General features: G+C 33.8%; 1 protein-coding gene across 1 annotated transcript in view; it reads right to left on the bottom strand.

Annotated features, from left to right (window-relative positions):
- Positions 1-13,277: 13,277 nt before the first annotated feature.
- LOC100920054 (hyaluronidase-4-like) overlaps positions 13,278-19,203 on the bottom strand; it is a 38,646-nt gene continuing 32,720 nt past the window's right edge. The window contains exons 5-6 of the mRNA XM_031938950.1: positions 17,401-17,490; positions 13,278-15,267 (exon numbers count right to left, since the gene is read on the bottom strand). Coding sequence (XP_031794810.1) covers positions 14,866-15,267; positions 17,401-17,490 — 492 coding nt within the window. The 3' untranslated portion in view covers positions 13,278-14,865. The remainder of the gene's footprint in view (positions 15,268-17,400; positions 17,491-19,203) is intronic.

Raw genomic sequence — 19,203 nt, 5'->3', positions numbered from 1 at the left:
TGGGAAGAAAAACAAAAATGCAAGGCAACAATAACAGAAAGAGTGTAAATGCTATGTTGTGCTCCACACTCATTTTCCAGAGTTATTTCACTGTGTGTAGCTGGTTCTGTTCATTACTGATCAGTTGGAACTGATTTGGATCCTCTCATTCTTGAAGAGAGCCACATCCATCAGAATACATCCTCATATAGTATATAATGATCTCCTGGTTCTGCTCATTTCACTTAGCATCAATTCATGTAAGTCTCTCCAGGCCTTTCTGAAATCATCCTGCTGGTCATTTCTTACCGAACAATAATATTCCACAACATTCATATACCACAATTTACCCAGCCATTCTCCAATTGATGGGCATCCATTCAGTTTCCAGTTTCTAGCCACTATAAAAATGGCTGCCACAAACATTTTGGCACATATAGGTGTCTTTCCCTTCTTTAAGATCTCTTTGGGATATAAATCCAGTAGTAGCACTGCTGGATCAAAGGGTATGCACAGTTTGACAACTTTTGGGGTATAGTTTCTTTCAAACTGCCCTCAAGGATGGTTGGATCCGTTCACAGTTCCACCAACAATACATCAGTGTCCCAGTTTTCCCATATCCCCTCCAACATTCATCATTATCTTTTCCTGTCATTTTAGCCAATCTGAGAGGTGTGTAGTAGTATCTCAGAGTTGTCTTAATTTGCATTTCTCTGATCAGTAATGATGTGGAAGACCTTTTCATATGGGTAGAAATAGTTTCAATTTCATCATCTGAAAATTGTCTGTTCATATCCTTTAACCATTTATCAATTGGAGAATAGCGTGATTTTTTATAAATTTGAGTCAATTCTCTATATATTTTGGAAATGAGGCCTTTATCAGAACCTTTGACTGTAAAAATGTTTTCCCAATTTGTTGCTTCCCTTCTAATCTTGTCTGAATTCATTTTGTTTGTACAAAAACTTTTTAACTTGATATAATCAAAATTTTCTATTTTGTGATCAATAATGATCTCTAGTTCTTCTTTGGTCAGAAATTCCTTCCTCCTCCACAGGTTTGAGAGGTAAACTATACTATGTTCTTTTAATTTATTTATAATCTCATTCTTAATGCCTAGATCATGAACACTTTTTGATCTTATCTTGGTATATGGTGTTAAATATGAGTCAATGTCTAGTTTCTGCCATACTAATTTCCAATTTTCCTAGCAGTTTTTCTCAAATAGTGCATTCTTATCCCAAAAATTGGGGTCTTTGGGTTTGTCAAACACTAGATTGCTATAGTTATTGATTATTTTGTCTTGTGAACCTAACCTATTCCACTGATCAACTATTCTATTTCTTAGCCAATACCAAATGATTTTGGTGAATGCAGCTTTATAATATAGTTTTAGATGAGATATAGCTAGGCCACATTCATTTGATTTTTTTCTTTCATTAGTTCCCTTGAAATTCTTGACCTTTTGTTACACCAGATTAATTTTATTGTTATTTTTTCTATGCTATTAAAACAGTTTTTCCGGAGTCTGATTGGTATAGCACTAAATAAATAGATTAGTTTAGGGAACATTGTCATCTTTATTATAGTCACTCAATCTAAACAAGAACACTTAATATTTTTCCAATTGTTTAGAGCTGACTTTATTTGTGTAGAAAGTATTTTGTAGTTTTGTTCATATAGTTCCTGACTTTCCCTTGGCAGATAGATTCCCAAATATTTTATACTATTGACAGTTATTTTAAATAGAATTTCTCTTTGTATCTTTTGCTGTTGGATTTTGTTAGTATTGAATAGTAATGGTGATAATGGGCAACCTTGTTTCACTCCTGATTTTATTGGGAATGGTTTCAATTTATCACCATTACATATTATGCTTACTGATGGTTTTATTTTTTTTTGTTTGTTTTCCTTTTATTTATTTATTTATTTATTTTTATTTAATAGCCTTTTATTTACAAGTTATATGTATGGGTAACTTTACAGCATTAACAATTGCCAAACCTCTTCTTCCAATTTTTCACCTCTTACCCCTCACTTCCTCCCCCAGATGTCAGGATGACCAGTAGATTTTAAATATATTAAAATATAAATTAGATACACAATAAGTATACATGACCAAACCATTATTTTGCTGTACAAAAAGAATCAGACTCTGAAATATTGTACAATTAGCTTGTGAAGGAAATCAAAAATGCAGGTGGGCAAAAATATAGGGATTGGGAATTCAATGTAATGGTTTTTAGTCATCACCCAGAGTTCTTTCTCTGGGCGTAGCTGGTTCAGTTCATTACTGCTCCATTGGAAATGATTTGGTTGATCTCATTGCTGAGGATGGCCAGGTACATCAGAACTGGTCATCATATAGTATTGTTGTTGATTACTGATGGTTTTAAATAGATGTTACTGACTATTTTAAGGAAACATCCATTTATTCCTATACTCTCTAGTGTTTTTAATAGGAATGGGTGTTGGATTTTATCAAATGCCTTTTCTGCATCTATTGAGATGATCATATGGTTTTTGTTGTTATTGATAAAAAAAAATTATTTTTTCATTCATTCTGGTTTAAGTATAGGTTGAATTACATGACTTTTAGATGTCCCTTCTAATTCAGATTCTTTCATTCATTATTCTGCTCCTTGACTTGACAAAATAAAAGGCTGTAATCAGTTTAAAGCCACATGGCATATACTGCAATATACACACCAATAGTTCTATTGTCCATCACTGAAATAAGGAAAATGAAGGCTAGAAACTCTGAAGATTTTTCCAGTGAGAAACTTTTAACTGACAGTCAACAACAGGCAGTCACTCTGTTCTAATTTTCTGTATGTTACCTGTAGAAGCTACATACCTTGCAAACCATAATGAACTTTAAAAACAGGGAAAAGACTTGGCCCAAAAGATTCCCAAATTTTAATTGCTTTTTAAATCCATTTATAGAATCAGGTAACATTGGAGATAAAAAGAAACATAGACATCCTTTTGTTTAATTGGCTCTATTTTAAAGACAAGGAAACTGAGACCTAGAGAAGTGAAATGATTTCTTCAGGTTAACATGGCTAATATGGAACAGAAGTAAGATTTCATCCCAGTGTCTCTGCTCCCATTACATCCCAACCCAATCAGAAATCCAGTGAGAACTAACACCTTTCATCGGAGGATTTGTTGAGTGAGCCCTTTTCAGAGCTGCTCATCCACCTTTGGTGTGCATTGTCACCCAATTCTCACCTGTAGCTCTAGGAAGCTTGTGGCCATACCCAAGCAAAACCATGTGGGCAAACAAGCTAAACCAGGAAGGTAGTGTCAGTTAAAGTTTGTTAGTGAAATGATGAGAGATGAAAAGTGATAAGGAAACTGGGAGGGGTATCTTGTTCTGCAGAGCTGAAATCGGACAAAGTTGTTTCCTCAAAATGACATCACTGTAGTAAATCAGATTAGAGTGTCCTACTGTGACTGATCAGATCCACAAGAGCTCAGAAATGCTCTGCCACAGATCACACACAAATAGCAACTGTGGAGTAGAGTCTGGTTTCTGCCTTCTACAAAGGAAAGGATTGGAAGGAATTTGGTACTTGGAGAGAATATATATATATATATATATATATATATATATAATCTCCATAATTACCCATTAGTACTACTGAAAAAATAATCCAAAGCACATGTCCTTGTGACAGTCAGGATATTATCCTACCAAAGATGGATAACTCATGTATTACTGACTTCATTTTAAGATCAAACAATTCTAAATATTTTCCCAAAAAGGCTCCTGCATTTGAAAGCGAATAAGGATAAAACTTCATTGCCTCTGCTGCCCTCTGGTGGCAAAGCCCCATCCACCAACTGGCTAACACCAGAGAATACCCTACTATTCTTATGTTTATAAAAAAATAAATCTTAAATAATAATAAGTAATTTTATTTTGAGTGTGGATGGGAATTAAATAACTTTATCTGGTCATCTCACAAATTTCTCTTTTAATCATGGATACAATCTCATTTCCTTATATGTAAATTTAATACAAGTCATACTTCATAGCTTTTCTACAATTTCATTTTCAACATTGACCCAAAAAGGACAATATACATCATCTAGAACAATTTATTTTATAAACAAGAAAAGTAAAGTCTTCAGCAGTTAAGTGACATCGTTAATAACTGTTCTCGTCTATCTGTTTAACTCTGAGCCCAGTTCAATGTCCACATTCAGTCTGAGATGTAGACTTCTAGACCGGGTCAATGAGCTAGTTATCGAACTGAATATCATAGCTTGAATAATAGTCATTATTCACCCATTTTCTTGTGTGGATAGTTAAGCTAAATTACTTTGAGTAGCTGTGAATCTGGGGAACCCATACAATAGTCTGAGGCTTAGTGCAATTAATACAAAGAGATCATTTATAGAACTTTATTATCTATGGCAATCTCTCTTCCATTTGGACTTTGCATTAGACATCCTAATACCAGTGACAAACATGGGAAAATATGTCTGCCTACTTTATGATTTGCTCAATATTAACAAAGAATCATGGGACAATTATCTATTTTTATGTCTCTAGGAATCTTATATGATCTTATATATACAAGGATGAAAATCTGTAAGGCTGAATTTTACTCTACTGATAAAAATACTTTTTTTATAATTAATAAACAACATATACAATGAAAATTTATATTTTCTGCACCTATCAGCCAACTGTGTAGCTGGCAAGGTATGGTTTACTATAGAATATTGTGCAAAATATTTCTCTGACATATCTTTAATACATGTGTAACACCCTCATAAACATGTTTTAATGATCAGAGCATAAATATATCTCAGAAATTAATGAACTTTCCTCCTTTGTTATAATCTTTTCCTATAGCCTTCCCTCTCACTACCTTCAAAATTGTGTTGCCTCCAAAACAAATTTCAGTGTATGTCTTAATGATCTCCACTTAATGATTGCCACTTATTCACTTCTTCATTTAGCACATGCCAGCCTGAGATGTTAAAATCTAAAGGTAGCATCTCTGGACTTAAAAAAAAAAAAATTAAAAATTCCAACATAGAAATGTTGAAAGATCTCTTCTTTTTTTCATCTCTTTATTCCTGCCTCATCTTTAAATGACCTCAAAATCATCTGGATTAATTGGACCTCATTCAAGCAAATCCTTTTTTTGTTTCTTCTAGGAAAACCTGCCAAAGGCCATCCTTCCACTTATTGGCAATGTTGGTTATTACATCATTTATTTTTTAAGCTTTAATTTGTCACAATGAGAGAAATAATATCTTTGACTGAGAAGGATGATGAGAGAAATGATTATTTCTCATATTAATAGCCAATTAGTAAAATTGAGTAGACCCCAGATTTTTTTTCCCTGTCCTATTTCCTGTCCAAGGACTGGGCTAATGGAAGATAGGATTAACATTCTTCTCATCCTGGGTATTGCTACTCCACCCAATTAGCTCAGGCTTGTTTGGGGGATATATAATAATCCTTTCCACATGGGGTGAAAGAAGGTTAGAGGCACAATGCCCCACCCCTTCTACCACTAGAGTTGGAAAATCTAAATAAAATTTTTTGTCCCTTCATAGAAGAAGTCTAAAATATTATGGCATTAAAAAATAAACTATGTTGATATTATATAATACCAAACATGTATTTTATTCATTTCTGAATTTCTAAACTTTTTCTTTCTTGTCTATTGGCCTGCACATGGCATCTGCAACTTCCACAAAACTCTCCAAAAATTCTCATTTAATTATTTATGCCAATCCAAGTTATATCAAAACTACATTGGTGAAAGTTATGATATGAAAGAGAGAATTGTAGTCTTTGTTTAGACTGTCCAAAGCTGGGGGTGATCTAAGCATAAGGATAGTCTCTCCAGCCAAAACTGACTTTCAGCCCCTCACTGCAGTGAGTTCACTTCTCTTTTTAAAGTCCACCTCTTATTATATGTAAACAAATCAGAGTTGATTGCCATCTTCAGGGATCCCTTCTTCTAAGGGCATATGAGCCATGAGCCTACCTCCATCATAATTGTCTTTGGCATTCAAGAGTGCCACTGGCCCCTTTATTTAAAATGCTGCATTATCAATAAAATGACTAAATTACCCATAAATTATGTTTCTTGAACTTTTTAAATGTTACAGTGACATGCAAAAAAAAATTGATATTTATTGTTCCATGTGTACCATATTGATACTTATTTTTGAAAATTATTGCCATCTTCAGGGATCCCTTCTTCTAAGGGCATATGAGCCATGAGCCTACCTCCATCATAATTGTCTTTGGCATTCAAGAGTGCCACTGGCCCCTTTATTTAAAATGCTGCATTATCAATAAAATGACTAAATTACCCATAAATTATGTTTCTTGAACTTTTTAAATGTTACAGTGACATGCAAAAAAAAATTGATATTTATTGTTCCATGTGTAGCATATTGATACTTATTTTTGAAAATTATTTTACACTTATTGATATATTGTTTCCTATTGTTTCTCATTTCTATTGTTTCTATTTCCTCTCCTCAAATAAAATGTAATTTCTTTGACAATAGGGAAAAAGTATTTTACGTTACCACTATCTCATAATATCTAGTCTGGAGTCCTACACACTGTGAATGACCAGGAAATGATTGCTAGACAATTAACTTAACCTTAGATTTCATTATGAGGCAAGCTGTTGAGAAACTACAAGACAAATTCACATGGTCTCTGGGGAGATGAAAAACCCTTTAAACAGAAAGTTCCTCAGTTTATGAGGTCAGAGCTTAGAAACGTATGACTTATTTAACAATGATTAATTGGGGACTGAATTAGTGTGGTTTGATGGAAAGAACCCTAGCTTTGAAATAATAGGGCTTGGATCAATCAATCAATCAATCAAAAAGTATTGGATCTTTATTATGTTCTAGGTACTGTGTTAAATATTTAGAATGCAAAGAAAAAAGTGAAATGGTAAAGAGCTTATCAACTAATAGCAAAAATAGTATACATATATATGTATATATGTGTACACACAGATATAATATACACATGTATATGTATGGTCATATGTGTGTGTGTGCGTGTGTGTATATGTACATATACATATATATATATATAATTTATTGACACACACACATGTGTGTGTGTGTATACAAAAACAAAATATGGAAAGGGAAGGCCTTGGATCAAGAAAAGTTCCTCATAGAAAGTGGTACTTGAACTGATTTTTTAAGGAAACAGTAGATCCAAAAAGTGAAGATGAAGAGGGAATACATTTCAGAGATGGGTGATAGCCACCACAAATACACAGAGAAGGGAGATGAAGCATGGTGCATGAACTAAAATTAAAATATGAACTGATGCAATCTGGTTATACTTTTTCACAGGGAGTAGGAGTCAGAAAGACAGAAACCACTAGAAAGACTGGTAAATCCACAAACTGTAACCTCTCTTATTATAACAAAGAATCTCTACAACTTCTTTGTACAATCTTAATTAGTTTACTTATTATTTCATCTTTTAAAAAAGTCCAAGAGAACAGAAGTGTTGATTGATTTTTTTGAAAAAAGCTTCACTCATTTGCCCCTTAGTATTAAACAGTGTTACACTTTCTGTTGCCACTCAGAAGAACCAGCCTATGATTCTGACTGAGCTAGTTTTGTTTTTTTTGGTTTTGTTTTTGTTTTTTGGAATGAACACGTGCACTGCCTGACCACTCATGTACCAAAATAGACAGCTGAGGAATTGACTAATAAACCTTAATGGCTTCATGTATCCTTGCATGGTGGGTTTTTGTTATAGATTTAATAATAACTTAAATTTCTATACCACTTTAAGATTTACAAGACACTGCATATAAATTTTCTCATTTGCTCTTCACAACAACACTTTGAAGTTGATATTACATATGGTATGCCCAGTTTATGCATGAGATAACTAAGTTTAAGAAACTTGTCACATACTGGTGTCTGAGGTGGGATTTGAACTCAGGTCTTTTTGACTCCAAAGTCTAACATTCTATTGCGCCATTTATACTTCCTATATGTAAGAACTTTTTCTGGGGCAGCTAGATGGTGCAGTGGATAGAGCACTGGCCCCTGAAGTCAGGAGGATCTGAGTTCAAATTCAGTCTCTCTGACATTTGATACTTATTAACCCCAATAACCTTCTCAGAAAAAAAAAAAAAAGAACTTTATAATTGGACTTAATTTGAAACCAATATACTTTGATTATTTAGTATAAATATATACATTTCCCAAGAATGTCCTTATATTTCCAAATGGAAAAGTGTAATATAAATATTATTCTTGACTCTCTAGTTAACTGTGTAATACATGATGTCACTAAATAGCTCTTTGAACTTGAGTCTCCTTATTTGTAAAATGGGAATACTCAAACTACCCTACTTACTTCACAAGATAGTTGCAAGGATACTGAGATAACAGATACAAAAATGTTTCAAAAATACATACACTGAAAATTTGTTACACAAAAATTATGGAACCTGAAAGTGAGAAGAGGTCAAATATGGAAGGCATCCATCAATTCTGATCCATACTCTAAAAAGAAATCTCTACAATATAACTCAGCAAGTTCCAGAATTTGAATGAAGGCTTCTAGGGAAGGGAATCCTCAATTTCCTGGGATCACTCATTTCATTTTTGAAGTGCTTGAACTTTTAAGGAAGCTTTTTTCTTATATTGGACTTGACTCTTCCTCTTTGCAACTCCTACACATTTTTCAAAATTTTGTCCTTTGAAATTGAACCAAACTAATCAAATCTCATAAACTACCAAGTTTCCCTTAACAGTTTCTTTCTCCAAGTTACCAACTCCAATTCCCTTGATGAAATCCTCCTGGCACAAATTCAGCCAAGCATTTTCACTATCTTGGTCACTCTCTTCTGAAAATTGTACAGCTCACCATATTCTTGACAAAATATGGTACCCCCAAACTGAACAAATATTCCACTTAAGGTATGATTTAGGATCGACCTTCCCACTTCTATACATTATCCTTCTTTTAAGGCATTTAGATTGCTTTAATCTGGGGAGGGGAAACTATCTTCACATTGTTGACTCATTAATCTTACCATCCACTAAGGTCTCAACAAAAAACAAACACAGTGAGCTTGTATTTCTGTATCTATCAGCCAATTGTGTAGTTATAAAGATGAGGTCTGCTATATAATATTGTTTGTAGAAAATATTCACCCAGCATAATCTTAATATATGGGTATATGTGAAATTTCACATGTACACATGAAAATGTGAGATGCACACACATTCCCATCACTGACTAATGGTATGTATCACATTCTTTTTTATTATTATTATTATTTTAATAGTCTTTTATTTACAGATTATATGTATGGGTAACTTTACAGCATTTACAATTGCCAAACCTCTTGTTCCAATTTTTCCCCTCCTTCCCCCCATTCCCTCCCCCAGATGGCAGGATGACCAGTAGATGTTAAATATATTAAAGTATAAATTAGATTATGTATCACATTCTTGAATAAACTGCAGCGTACCTGTCTATCTGTGTCTTTTGTTGGTTTATTTGGACAGTGGCTAGTAAAAGCCCTGAACATTCTCAAAATGGCCTGATTAAACAGACAAGTCCTAGACTGATTTAGTCTAATAAAGCTAAATAATTTTGGCTGCTGAACAACAAAAGAAAAGAGTCTATTACCAAACCTAATTTGGCAATAATCACTCAGAGGTCAAGTCTAGAGGCTGAGAGTTGAATCAATACAACTCATCTTGTTATTATGGAAATATGAAGGGAAAAAAATCTCTAAAATAAACAGGAAACAGACCACCTGTGACTATTAATCCAACTCAATGACCAAAGAAAGGACAAAATGTGAACCACAGTACATGAAGTTCAAATTCAATGTCAGTCCATTTGAAATTCAGAGAAAATGTTCCAGGAAGAAGACGCTGAGATTCTTTGAAGTATGTGCTTGTACCAAATGAGTTACTTTTGAAATTTAGGTTCAAGTTCTTTGAATGAATGGGAGTGGAAGCAAACCTAGCTATAAACCAAGTACTTGATAGAAGAGATTACTTATGAAGACTGGAAATGACAAAGGCAGTCTACCCTAGCTATTTGCAAAGGAAAAATAAGAATAGGGTCTTTGAGACTTCCTTTAGGCTAAAAAGTAAGCATTCTACTGAACCTTTTGCTAGGATTATAAATGCAGGAACATTTTAAATTTTAAACGCATATTTTAAATAGATCACTAAAGTATTGGACAAAATTATTTTTCTCCTGTTTATATCTAACAACATCTCTATGCTGTTTATAGTTTTTGGTTTGAAGAAATATTGGATTTATGAGATCCTTCTCCTTAATCATTGCTTCAGAATGAGAGGAGCAGTGTGAATAAGATTCATGAATCAGGGTAGTAAAAACTGGAAACCTTTTATTTTTTTAGGTTTAATATGTGCAATCCTTTTCATCATATTTCTATTTTTGTCATGTTGTGCAAGAAAAATCAGGCCAAAAGTGGAGAAACCATCAGAAAGAAAACAAACAACCCCTCAACACCAAAAAAGGGTGAAAATACTATTCTTTGATCCACATTTAATCTCCAGTTTTCTCTCTAAATGGGAAGGGCATTTTCCATTCCAAATCTGTTGGAATTGTTTTGAATCATCATATTCTTGAGAAGAGCCAAGTTCTTCACACTTGATCATCACATAATCTTGTTATTGTGATGTTATTTGATATGCCCCATGCCAATAGAGCCTCACTTCTGCAAAGGAATGTAGAGAAGTCTTATCTTTTTTCTCTTCTTTAAGATCAAGCTTGTTCATTATAATTTCTCTATGCTGAGTTTTATTATTTCATAATTGTTCTTTTCATTTACATTGTTGTAGTGGTGGTGCATATTATTTCCTTTTCTCTGCTTACTTCATTTTTCTTCAATTCATTTAAGTCCTTCCAAGATTCTCAGTATTTATCACATTTATTCTTTCTTACAGTACAGTAAGTATATTCTATTACATTCATAAACCACAGTTCATTTCATCATTCCACAGTTGTTTCCAGTCTTTTGCTACTACAAAAAGTGCTCTTATAAATATTTTGGGATATCTAGAGTCTCCCTTTTTGTTAAAAAAAAAAAAAAGTAGTGGAATATCTGTGTCACAGGGTATGTCAATTTTAATCATTTTATGGGCATAATTTCAAATTGCTTTCCAGTGGATAGACTAATTCACAGCTCCATCAATAATACATTAGTGTGCCTATCTTTGCACAATCACTCTAATATTGATTATTCCCACACTTTTATTATCTTTTGAATTTCTCTTATTGTTAATGGTTAGGAGCAACATTTCACATGGTTTTTAATAGTTTATGATTCTTTTGTGAGTTCTTTCTTGATATCCATTGACTGCTTCTCTACTGGGGATGACTTTTGATTTTTTCTATTTCTACTAGGGTCTGTATCTTACTTATTGAAACCTTATCAGAAATATTTGATACAAAGATGTTTATTTTCTTCCAACTACTTCTCTTCTTGTCCTAGGTGAGTTTATTTTGTGCAAAGATTTTTCAATTTCATGTAATCAAAGTTAACTGTTTTATGTTGTAATTGTCTCTGTTTATTTGGTTAAGAATCCACCCCCTATCCAGAGTTCTGAAAGGTATGTATCATCTATTTCCATTACAATTTTGTATATATAATCTTTAACATTCAGGTCACATATCCATTTTGAATTTATTATAAAATATGGTATAAGAAATTGATCTATAATTAATTTTGCCTAAATACATCTATTTTATTAAAGAGAGAGTCTTTTCCTTATGTCATCTTCTTTGGCAATTTGTGTTTGGGCATTTATCAAATATTTAATTACTGAGATCAATTGTTTCTGATTCTTTCTTCTCTACTCTGTATATTAATTTGATTTTCTATTTTTTTTTTAGATATTCTTTGATGATTGCTGTTTTGTAATATAATTTGAGGTCTATTTCCTCTTTGTTCCTACGTTTTTTCCATTATTTCCTTGATATCCCAAATTTTGTTATCATTTTGTCTAACTCTGTAAAGTAGTCCTTTAGTACTTTGGTATTGCACTAATTCTGTTTTTACTGATTTTTTCTCCACCACCCTCATTTCTAAATTTCTTGTTCCCTCCTATGGAACATGTCATTCATGATTTTAAAACAAAGAGATTAGAAGTTCAGTAAAACTAAGGAATACATTTATGGTATTTGATCAGTATATATAATATTGCAAAACAATAGTTCTCCCCCTTTGCAAAGAGGAGAGAGAAGTACATTTTCTTAACTCTCTTCCAAGGGCCATGGTTAGTTATTATAATTACACTTTTTGTTTCATTTTTTTTCTTCCATGTATGTTGTTGTTGTAGTGATGGTATATGTTGCTTTTCAAGTTCTGTTCCTTTATTCTTCATCAGTTCATCATATAAGTCACTCCATGATTTTGTGAGTTCAGTATATTTATGGTTTTGTAGTAATGTCATTTTATACATTTACTATATTTTATTTAGACATTGCCAAATATCCATTTTTTTCTAGTTTTTTATTCATAACACCACAAAAAGTGCTGCTATGAATATTTTTGTGCATATATATGAGATTTTTTTATATGTCTTTAACCTCTGAAATTGTGAGTAGTAGAATCTTGGTCAAACATTATAAATATTTTAATTATTTAAAAATGTTATTCCATACTATTTTCTAAAATATCCGAGCTAATTAATAAGTCCAGCAGTATTAGTTTACTTCTATTTTTATAGAATCTCCAACATTGTTTTCACCTTTTGTTATCTTTGCCAATTCAATGGATGTGAGATGAAATTTCACAGTTATTTTGATTTATGTTTCCCTTAATACGAGTGATTTAGATCAGCCTTCTTTATGGTCACTAATAGCTTGCAAGTATTCTTTTGAAAACTATTTATTCATATCCTTTGACCACTTATCCAATGGGAAATGATTCTTGGGATGCAGCTTTCATCTGTGGTATAAAATATGGATCTAAACCTAATTTCTGTTTATGTGCTTTTCAGTTTTGTTTTGTTTTGCCAAATAGGGAATTATTCCCTCAGTAGTTTATAGTCTTAGTTTTATAAAATATTAGGATATTGGATTTGATTATTTCTGTGTCATGTGTTTTTGGTTTGTTCTGCTGCTCCACATTTCTCTTTTTCATCCTATACAAAAATGATTCTGATGATTACTATTTTATAATATAGTTTGAGGGAAATGTTTCATTCCTTTCCTTGCTTTTTCATTATTTCTCTTGAGAATCTGGATCTTTAGTTTCTCCAAATGAATTTTGCTTCATATTTTAGGATGTTAATTCCTCTTATTTCTCATTGCTGTCTTATTGTTATAGCTAATATTTCTATGGTAAGAACTCATGGCAGTATGACAAAGGCAATAAAGCATCACCATATGTGGAAAAGATGCCATCCCAAAAAATTAGCTTCAAAGTAGAATTTGGCATATTGAAACACTAAACTTCCAATATAAAATTAAAAATTTATATCAGGAAAGCAGCTTCAATGGTAATAGAAGGAAGTAGTAAATAAGAAAGGGACCAACCTCTGTAATCCAAACTCTAGTATAATTCATCCCTATCTGTTTGTTTCTTTTATTTTAAAAACAGTAGGAAGTTATTCTCCTATTATCTCAGGAAATTCAACTTAGAGAAGTGATACAAGCCTAAAAATAAGTAATATTGAATTGGTGGTTCTCTCTTGTTATATCTTGAAGAATTCAACTGGTAAAAGTTATTAACATCTGAGGGAATCTCATAATAGTAGGTCCTTTGCCACAGGAGGATATATTAAAAAAAAAAAATAGCCAAACTGAATGATGAATCTTTCCATGTGACTCCAAAGAGTTGTATCCCCTGGTATGTACATCATTATTTTGCTTCAGTCTGGGATATTCATAAGTAGTTGGAATCAAGCTTCCCTACTTTTCACATTTGTAAAGTATAAAATATCCCCAGTGTTCCAGAGATACTCAATTTCTGTAGGCCTGATAGATCCAGTGTTTTGCATGTGTTTTCATGTGTCCCAAATCAAGACAAAAGATACCCAAATGATTATGTCAAATTTTGGTGTGTGTCCTTGTTATAGTCTTTGTTACGATATCAATCAATTATAACTAGGAAAACTCCCAATGAATATTGATTATGTGCCTTAAATCCTGAATTTTACTAAGAAATTTTTTTAAAAGATCCTGAGGCTTTTAAAAACGGCAATCATGTCATTTCTCTGGACTTCAGTGTTTTCAACTATAAACTACAGGAGTTGAACAAAATTTAAATCCTTAAAACATAAAAAAGACTATTTAAGAAAAATATGGCACTGCTTTTACCCCTGTTTTGGTATCTAGAACCTATCAAGCCCAAATAAAACTATATATTTCCCCATCTATAAAATGAGATTAATAATACTGGTGAGATATTAAGTGATTTGCTCAAGGTTACACAAATTATTATGTACTATGGGAGGACTTGAGTCTGGTTCTTCATGATTAAGGTTACTTGATCCCTACTTCCTCCTCCCTAGCCAGATCTTTAAGATTTTAAGTTATTTACAAAGTATCTCTCTATATTGGTCAAGTGAGATTATCCCTTGGGAGTTCCCTATACCAATGAAATCACAGATCTATCCCAATGCCACTAGAACTCACCTCTCATGATTGTTTTAAAAATGAAATGGTATAATTCATATCAAGTGCTCAAGGGAAAAAATTTTGAAGCTATAAAAATTTCAGCTATTATTACCCTGCTATCATTTCAACTGATTTTAATAGGGTGGAAATTATCATAATTGTATTCTTTTTCTTCTGTGATTGCTCTAGAGACTGGATGTACTTTTCAAGTACACTTTTCAAACTCACTTATTTTAGTGCTGAAAGTTCAGATAACAGACTAACACTAATAGACACCATACTGTCCTTGATTCAGAGGAAAGAGAAGCCCGGGAGTGGTTGTCAGATGTCTTAATTTCCCTGCAATCACTTCCCCTGTATCCCTTATAACAGTGACAAGAAAATTTCTCTGCCATCACTTTCAAGTCAGAATCAGATGGTTGTCCTCTCACAAAAAAATCTCCATCCTCAGAGGCCTCAATCTGGCAGCTTTCAGGGTTCAGGTGGAGGTAATCAGTCGCTTTCCAGATTTTTCTTATGCATCTTCCATTATTCTGACACAGGTGTCTGCTGCATACTTCAGCTGCTTTGGTCACATTAATGATGTAGCTCCCTAGATCAGACATAACAAACTGTTTCACCTTTGTACAATTGCCCTGGAAATGGAGAACACAGAAAGATTCCATTATTCCTACAAATAACAGCATGGTTACTACTTTTAGAACTATACTGAAAGTCTTTAGATTAGATTGAAACCAGTCCTCTTGGTTTTAATTATTGGATCCTTGCACTCCACAAACATAATCACCCTTACCTCCCACATGAGATCTATGACACAAAAGTTCAAAGTTGAATGAGAGACCCACAGAACAGGGAGATATCTAGGGTGACCTCTGAATGTCCAGCTATGACTATAGCTCCTGAATGTGGAGGAATTCTATCAGCCCCTGTGTTTATTTCTGACCTATTCAAATCAGCTTCAGTTTCCTTCATTTAACTTAATAATAATACAAGCCCTTAGAATTTGTGGGCTATTTCCTGATTCGACTATTTGTCACCTGGATGACAATAATAACTGATATATTTCCCAGCATAGTATTTCCTAGCATAATGTCTGACATCTAAAATCTGGCTGATTAATTAAGTGATGTATCCTTCTCTGACTTTCTGGGAGCTGTTATGAGATATGGACTGTTTTCTTCAAAGATGGGAACCCAGAGATAGCAGTAAGTCAGAGAGATACATGACTCATTAAAGCATGTATTCAGGGTTTTTATGCTAGTAAACCCTATTAATGAATTAGACTAACTTACTGGGAAATTTTATCCATGTTCTATGAAATCGTCATGACTGATTATTACAGTATATGAGAGTGAAATTTTTCTAGAGGTGATATCAGGTATCCATCATTTTAGCCCTAATCCAAAAAAGTTACTGCTTACTCCTTCCCCTAAGACAATATCTTTGACTAATAGTTGCCAAAGTTTCTCTGATGCAGCTACTTTCCCCCAATCAAGACAATATCTAACCTTTCCCTGTTCCCAGAAGACAAATTTCTTTTCCTATTCCCAATCTTATGGGAAGAAGGATAATGTGAATATTATGTCACAGGTGAACTCATCTCCCCACCCAAGATTCTTCTTCACTGTGTTGGTACCATTTACATTTGGGCATACTTTTCAGACTTATTGCCACACACACACACACACACACACACACACACGTTGACCACACAATCTGGAGTCTTTCCAAGGTTCTAGGTAATGTTCAAGCTGAAATCTCCCTAGATCATACTCGGCTTGATTTAACTTATATCCAAAGCTATAAGAGATGAAACACAAAATAAACACCAGGCTCCTTTTTTACACGAAGTTACAAAGAGATCACAAGTTCTATCCACATGACTTGATAATAATGATCTTAAGCAGACCCATGTGAGCTAAAATCAAGCATGTTCATACATTGCCTCACTTGTCAAGGCCTAAAAATTATCTTACTTGAGCTTTCTGATGCCATGCCTGATTCTATTCCTTCCCTGACTTTTCCTGTCTATCTTTAGAGGTTCAACCCAGGCCCTAAGGATGTAAGGATCAGTGGGTAACCTTAGCTTTGCAAGAAGTGTGTGTGGAATTGGGGAAATTGGGTACACTCTGCCTAAGTACCCTTTCTATGATATTTCTCTCTTCTTAGTCTACTCTTGGGTATTTTCAAGTTATATGGCCATCTCTTAAAGGCCTCAAAAAAAAAAAAGAACTTGATTTTAGCATTGATCAGTTCATCTTCAGTTCTTCCATGAATCCTCTGCATTCCAGGAGTAGGCTTCAAAAAACAAAGTTTTTTTCCCTGGAATACAGAATTGGATTTCAAGGAAAAGCATGCTAGGATATGATCCTCCTTCTGGCTCTTTTTTATGGACAGAGGGAGGTTTTAACAGTGTGCTAACAGGAATAGTTTCATGAAACAAACTAATTCAAAGTCCAGGAAAAAAATCCTATTTTTTTTTTCAGTGAAAGCCATGGTAACATCATTTGAGCATCACTTCTTGGAGGTTTGGAAGAAATGTACAAGTCACTTTTAAAACTATTTTTAAATTGATTTTTTCCAGAGACAATGCATGCTAAGTACAGAAAGTAATATCTTCTCCCTCGAATCTTCAAAAGCCAATATTCATTCTACCTGCACTACCATACCATGGGGACCATAGGTACTTGGAAAAAAGTGAGCCATGTAGAAAAGGAAGGGCAAACACATTTTCTTTTATGAAATGGGTCACTAAGACACTGACTTACCTCAGATGAAGTTAAATTCATATCTCCCCAAATAACAATGCCTGCAGCTCCCAAGGCAGCACTTTCTCCTATGGTACTAATTAGGTCTTGCTATAATGAAAACAGACATTGTCAATCCAACTAGATAACATCCCATCAAGGTTTTAAAACAATAAAATAAAATAAAAAACAGAAGATGCTTTCAGGCTAGTAGAGATAAGTCTGAATTTAGCTGCCTTTAAAAAAATGTTTCCTATCTTTCAAGAGCAGAATAAATTTGGAATAGGTAAATAAACTTTAAAGAATGTAAAAGGCTATATGATCTTATGAACAGAGAAAGCAATTATTTTTTAAAAGTTCGAATTTTTTAAATGTAGGTATTTTTAATACCTTCAACTAGTAAACTAATAAGCAAGATCATTTTATTGAACTCAATGGAGTGGTTTGCACTGTGCTATTGCCTCAAATACCCTGCTACCTTCCTGTGCCTCACCCCCAAAAAATCTAGTTGAGCATATGGCTCATGAAACAGAATCCAGATGTTCCCTGTCTTTCTCTAAATGCCATATTGAGTCCTTTCACTCAGATTTCCTCATTTTATTTTTCAATATTCCATTCTGTAATTCACTCATTCTCTGCAATGATTTTTGACTGGTGTGTCATCTGCAATACACAGATCACTCTATTAAAAATAGCCAGACTCAAATTTGCTCAAGTCTCCAGAGCTTCTTTGCAGAAGCTCAGAAATCATGTGTTTAATTTCAAAGAAAATGCTTTGACATACTTCATTCCCAACTCAATATCTTCATGCTAAGTAGTTCTCCTATCCACAGAAATGAATATAAAAGATAAATGAAAGAAATGTCAAAGAAGGAAATTTGTGCCGCAAAAATCTTAAAAGGAAAGATGTCAGATTAGATGCAGCAACCCAGTTGAGTTCTCTCAACATTTCCCTCCAAACAATTTTAAAATAATTCCTCAAATGCAATTTTGGAGCAACAGAGTCCACAAAAGGTCAAGGTGAGATTTTTTCCAAACTAAGAAAACTTAAGAGGTTGATAGGAGAGTCTATGACACCAGAGGGGAGGCTTATCCAGGTACATACAGGTGATGGCAGAACCATCAGCAGTAGATCTTTGGGATCTCTAAACCCAGAGACAGTAATAGAATCAGACACCTGATAAGAAAAAGATTAAAATGAGCCCTTTGTTGCCATTCGGTATATCTGATTAGCCCTGATTGACAACTCCACTGCCCATTATGTAGTTCTGGGTCACAGTTTCAGTCTCTCTTCAGAGAGGAGCATTCATGGTCAGTCCCAAGGGAGTAAGGGCCCTAGTCACAGTTCCAAAGCAAAGAACACTTGCTCCTGCAGCAAAGAGGAGCTCTATCTAGGTAAAGATCAGAGTGCAGACTGGAAGAAAATAACCATATCACTCCCCAGATCACACAATCTTGGAGGCACCCAAAACTTGGCAGATCTTCAGAACTAGTTACAAAAACAGGAGCATGAAAAATCCTGAAGCTTGGGATAGTACCTCCCCATCCCCAGGTGAACAAACCTCAGTTTTAAGATAAAGTTCAAAGTCAATACATAGGCTTTAAAAATTAGCAAACAGGAGTAGACTCTGGTCACTTATAGGGCAGAAAAGAATGATTGGGGTGGTTACTCGCAGACCAGAGCACAGGCCAGGAGAATAAAAAACAGACCTCTCCCTAGATCATACCACCTTGGAAGAACTAAATGCTTACAGGTCCACAGAATTATTTCAGAAAACAGTAGCAAATATACACACACAAATGAAGCTTGTACCTCCTTCACTG

Source organism: Sarcophilus harrisii, chromosome 5, assembly GCF_902635505.1.
Source record: "Sarcophilus harrisii chromosome 5, mSarHar1.11, whole genome shotgun sequence".
NCBI classification, from domain to species: domain Eukaryota; kingdom Metazoa; phylum Chordata; class Mammalia; order Dasyuromorphia; family Dasyuridae; genus Sarcophilus; species Sarcophilus harrisii.
This window is presented reverse-complemented; position numbering and strand designations above follow the sequence as displayed.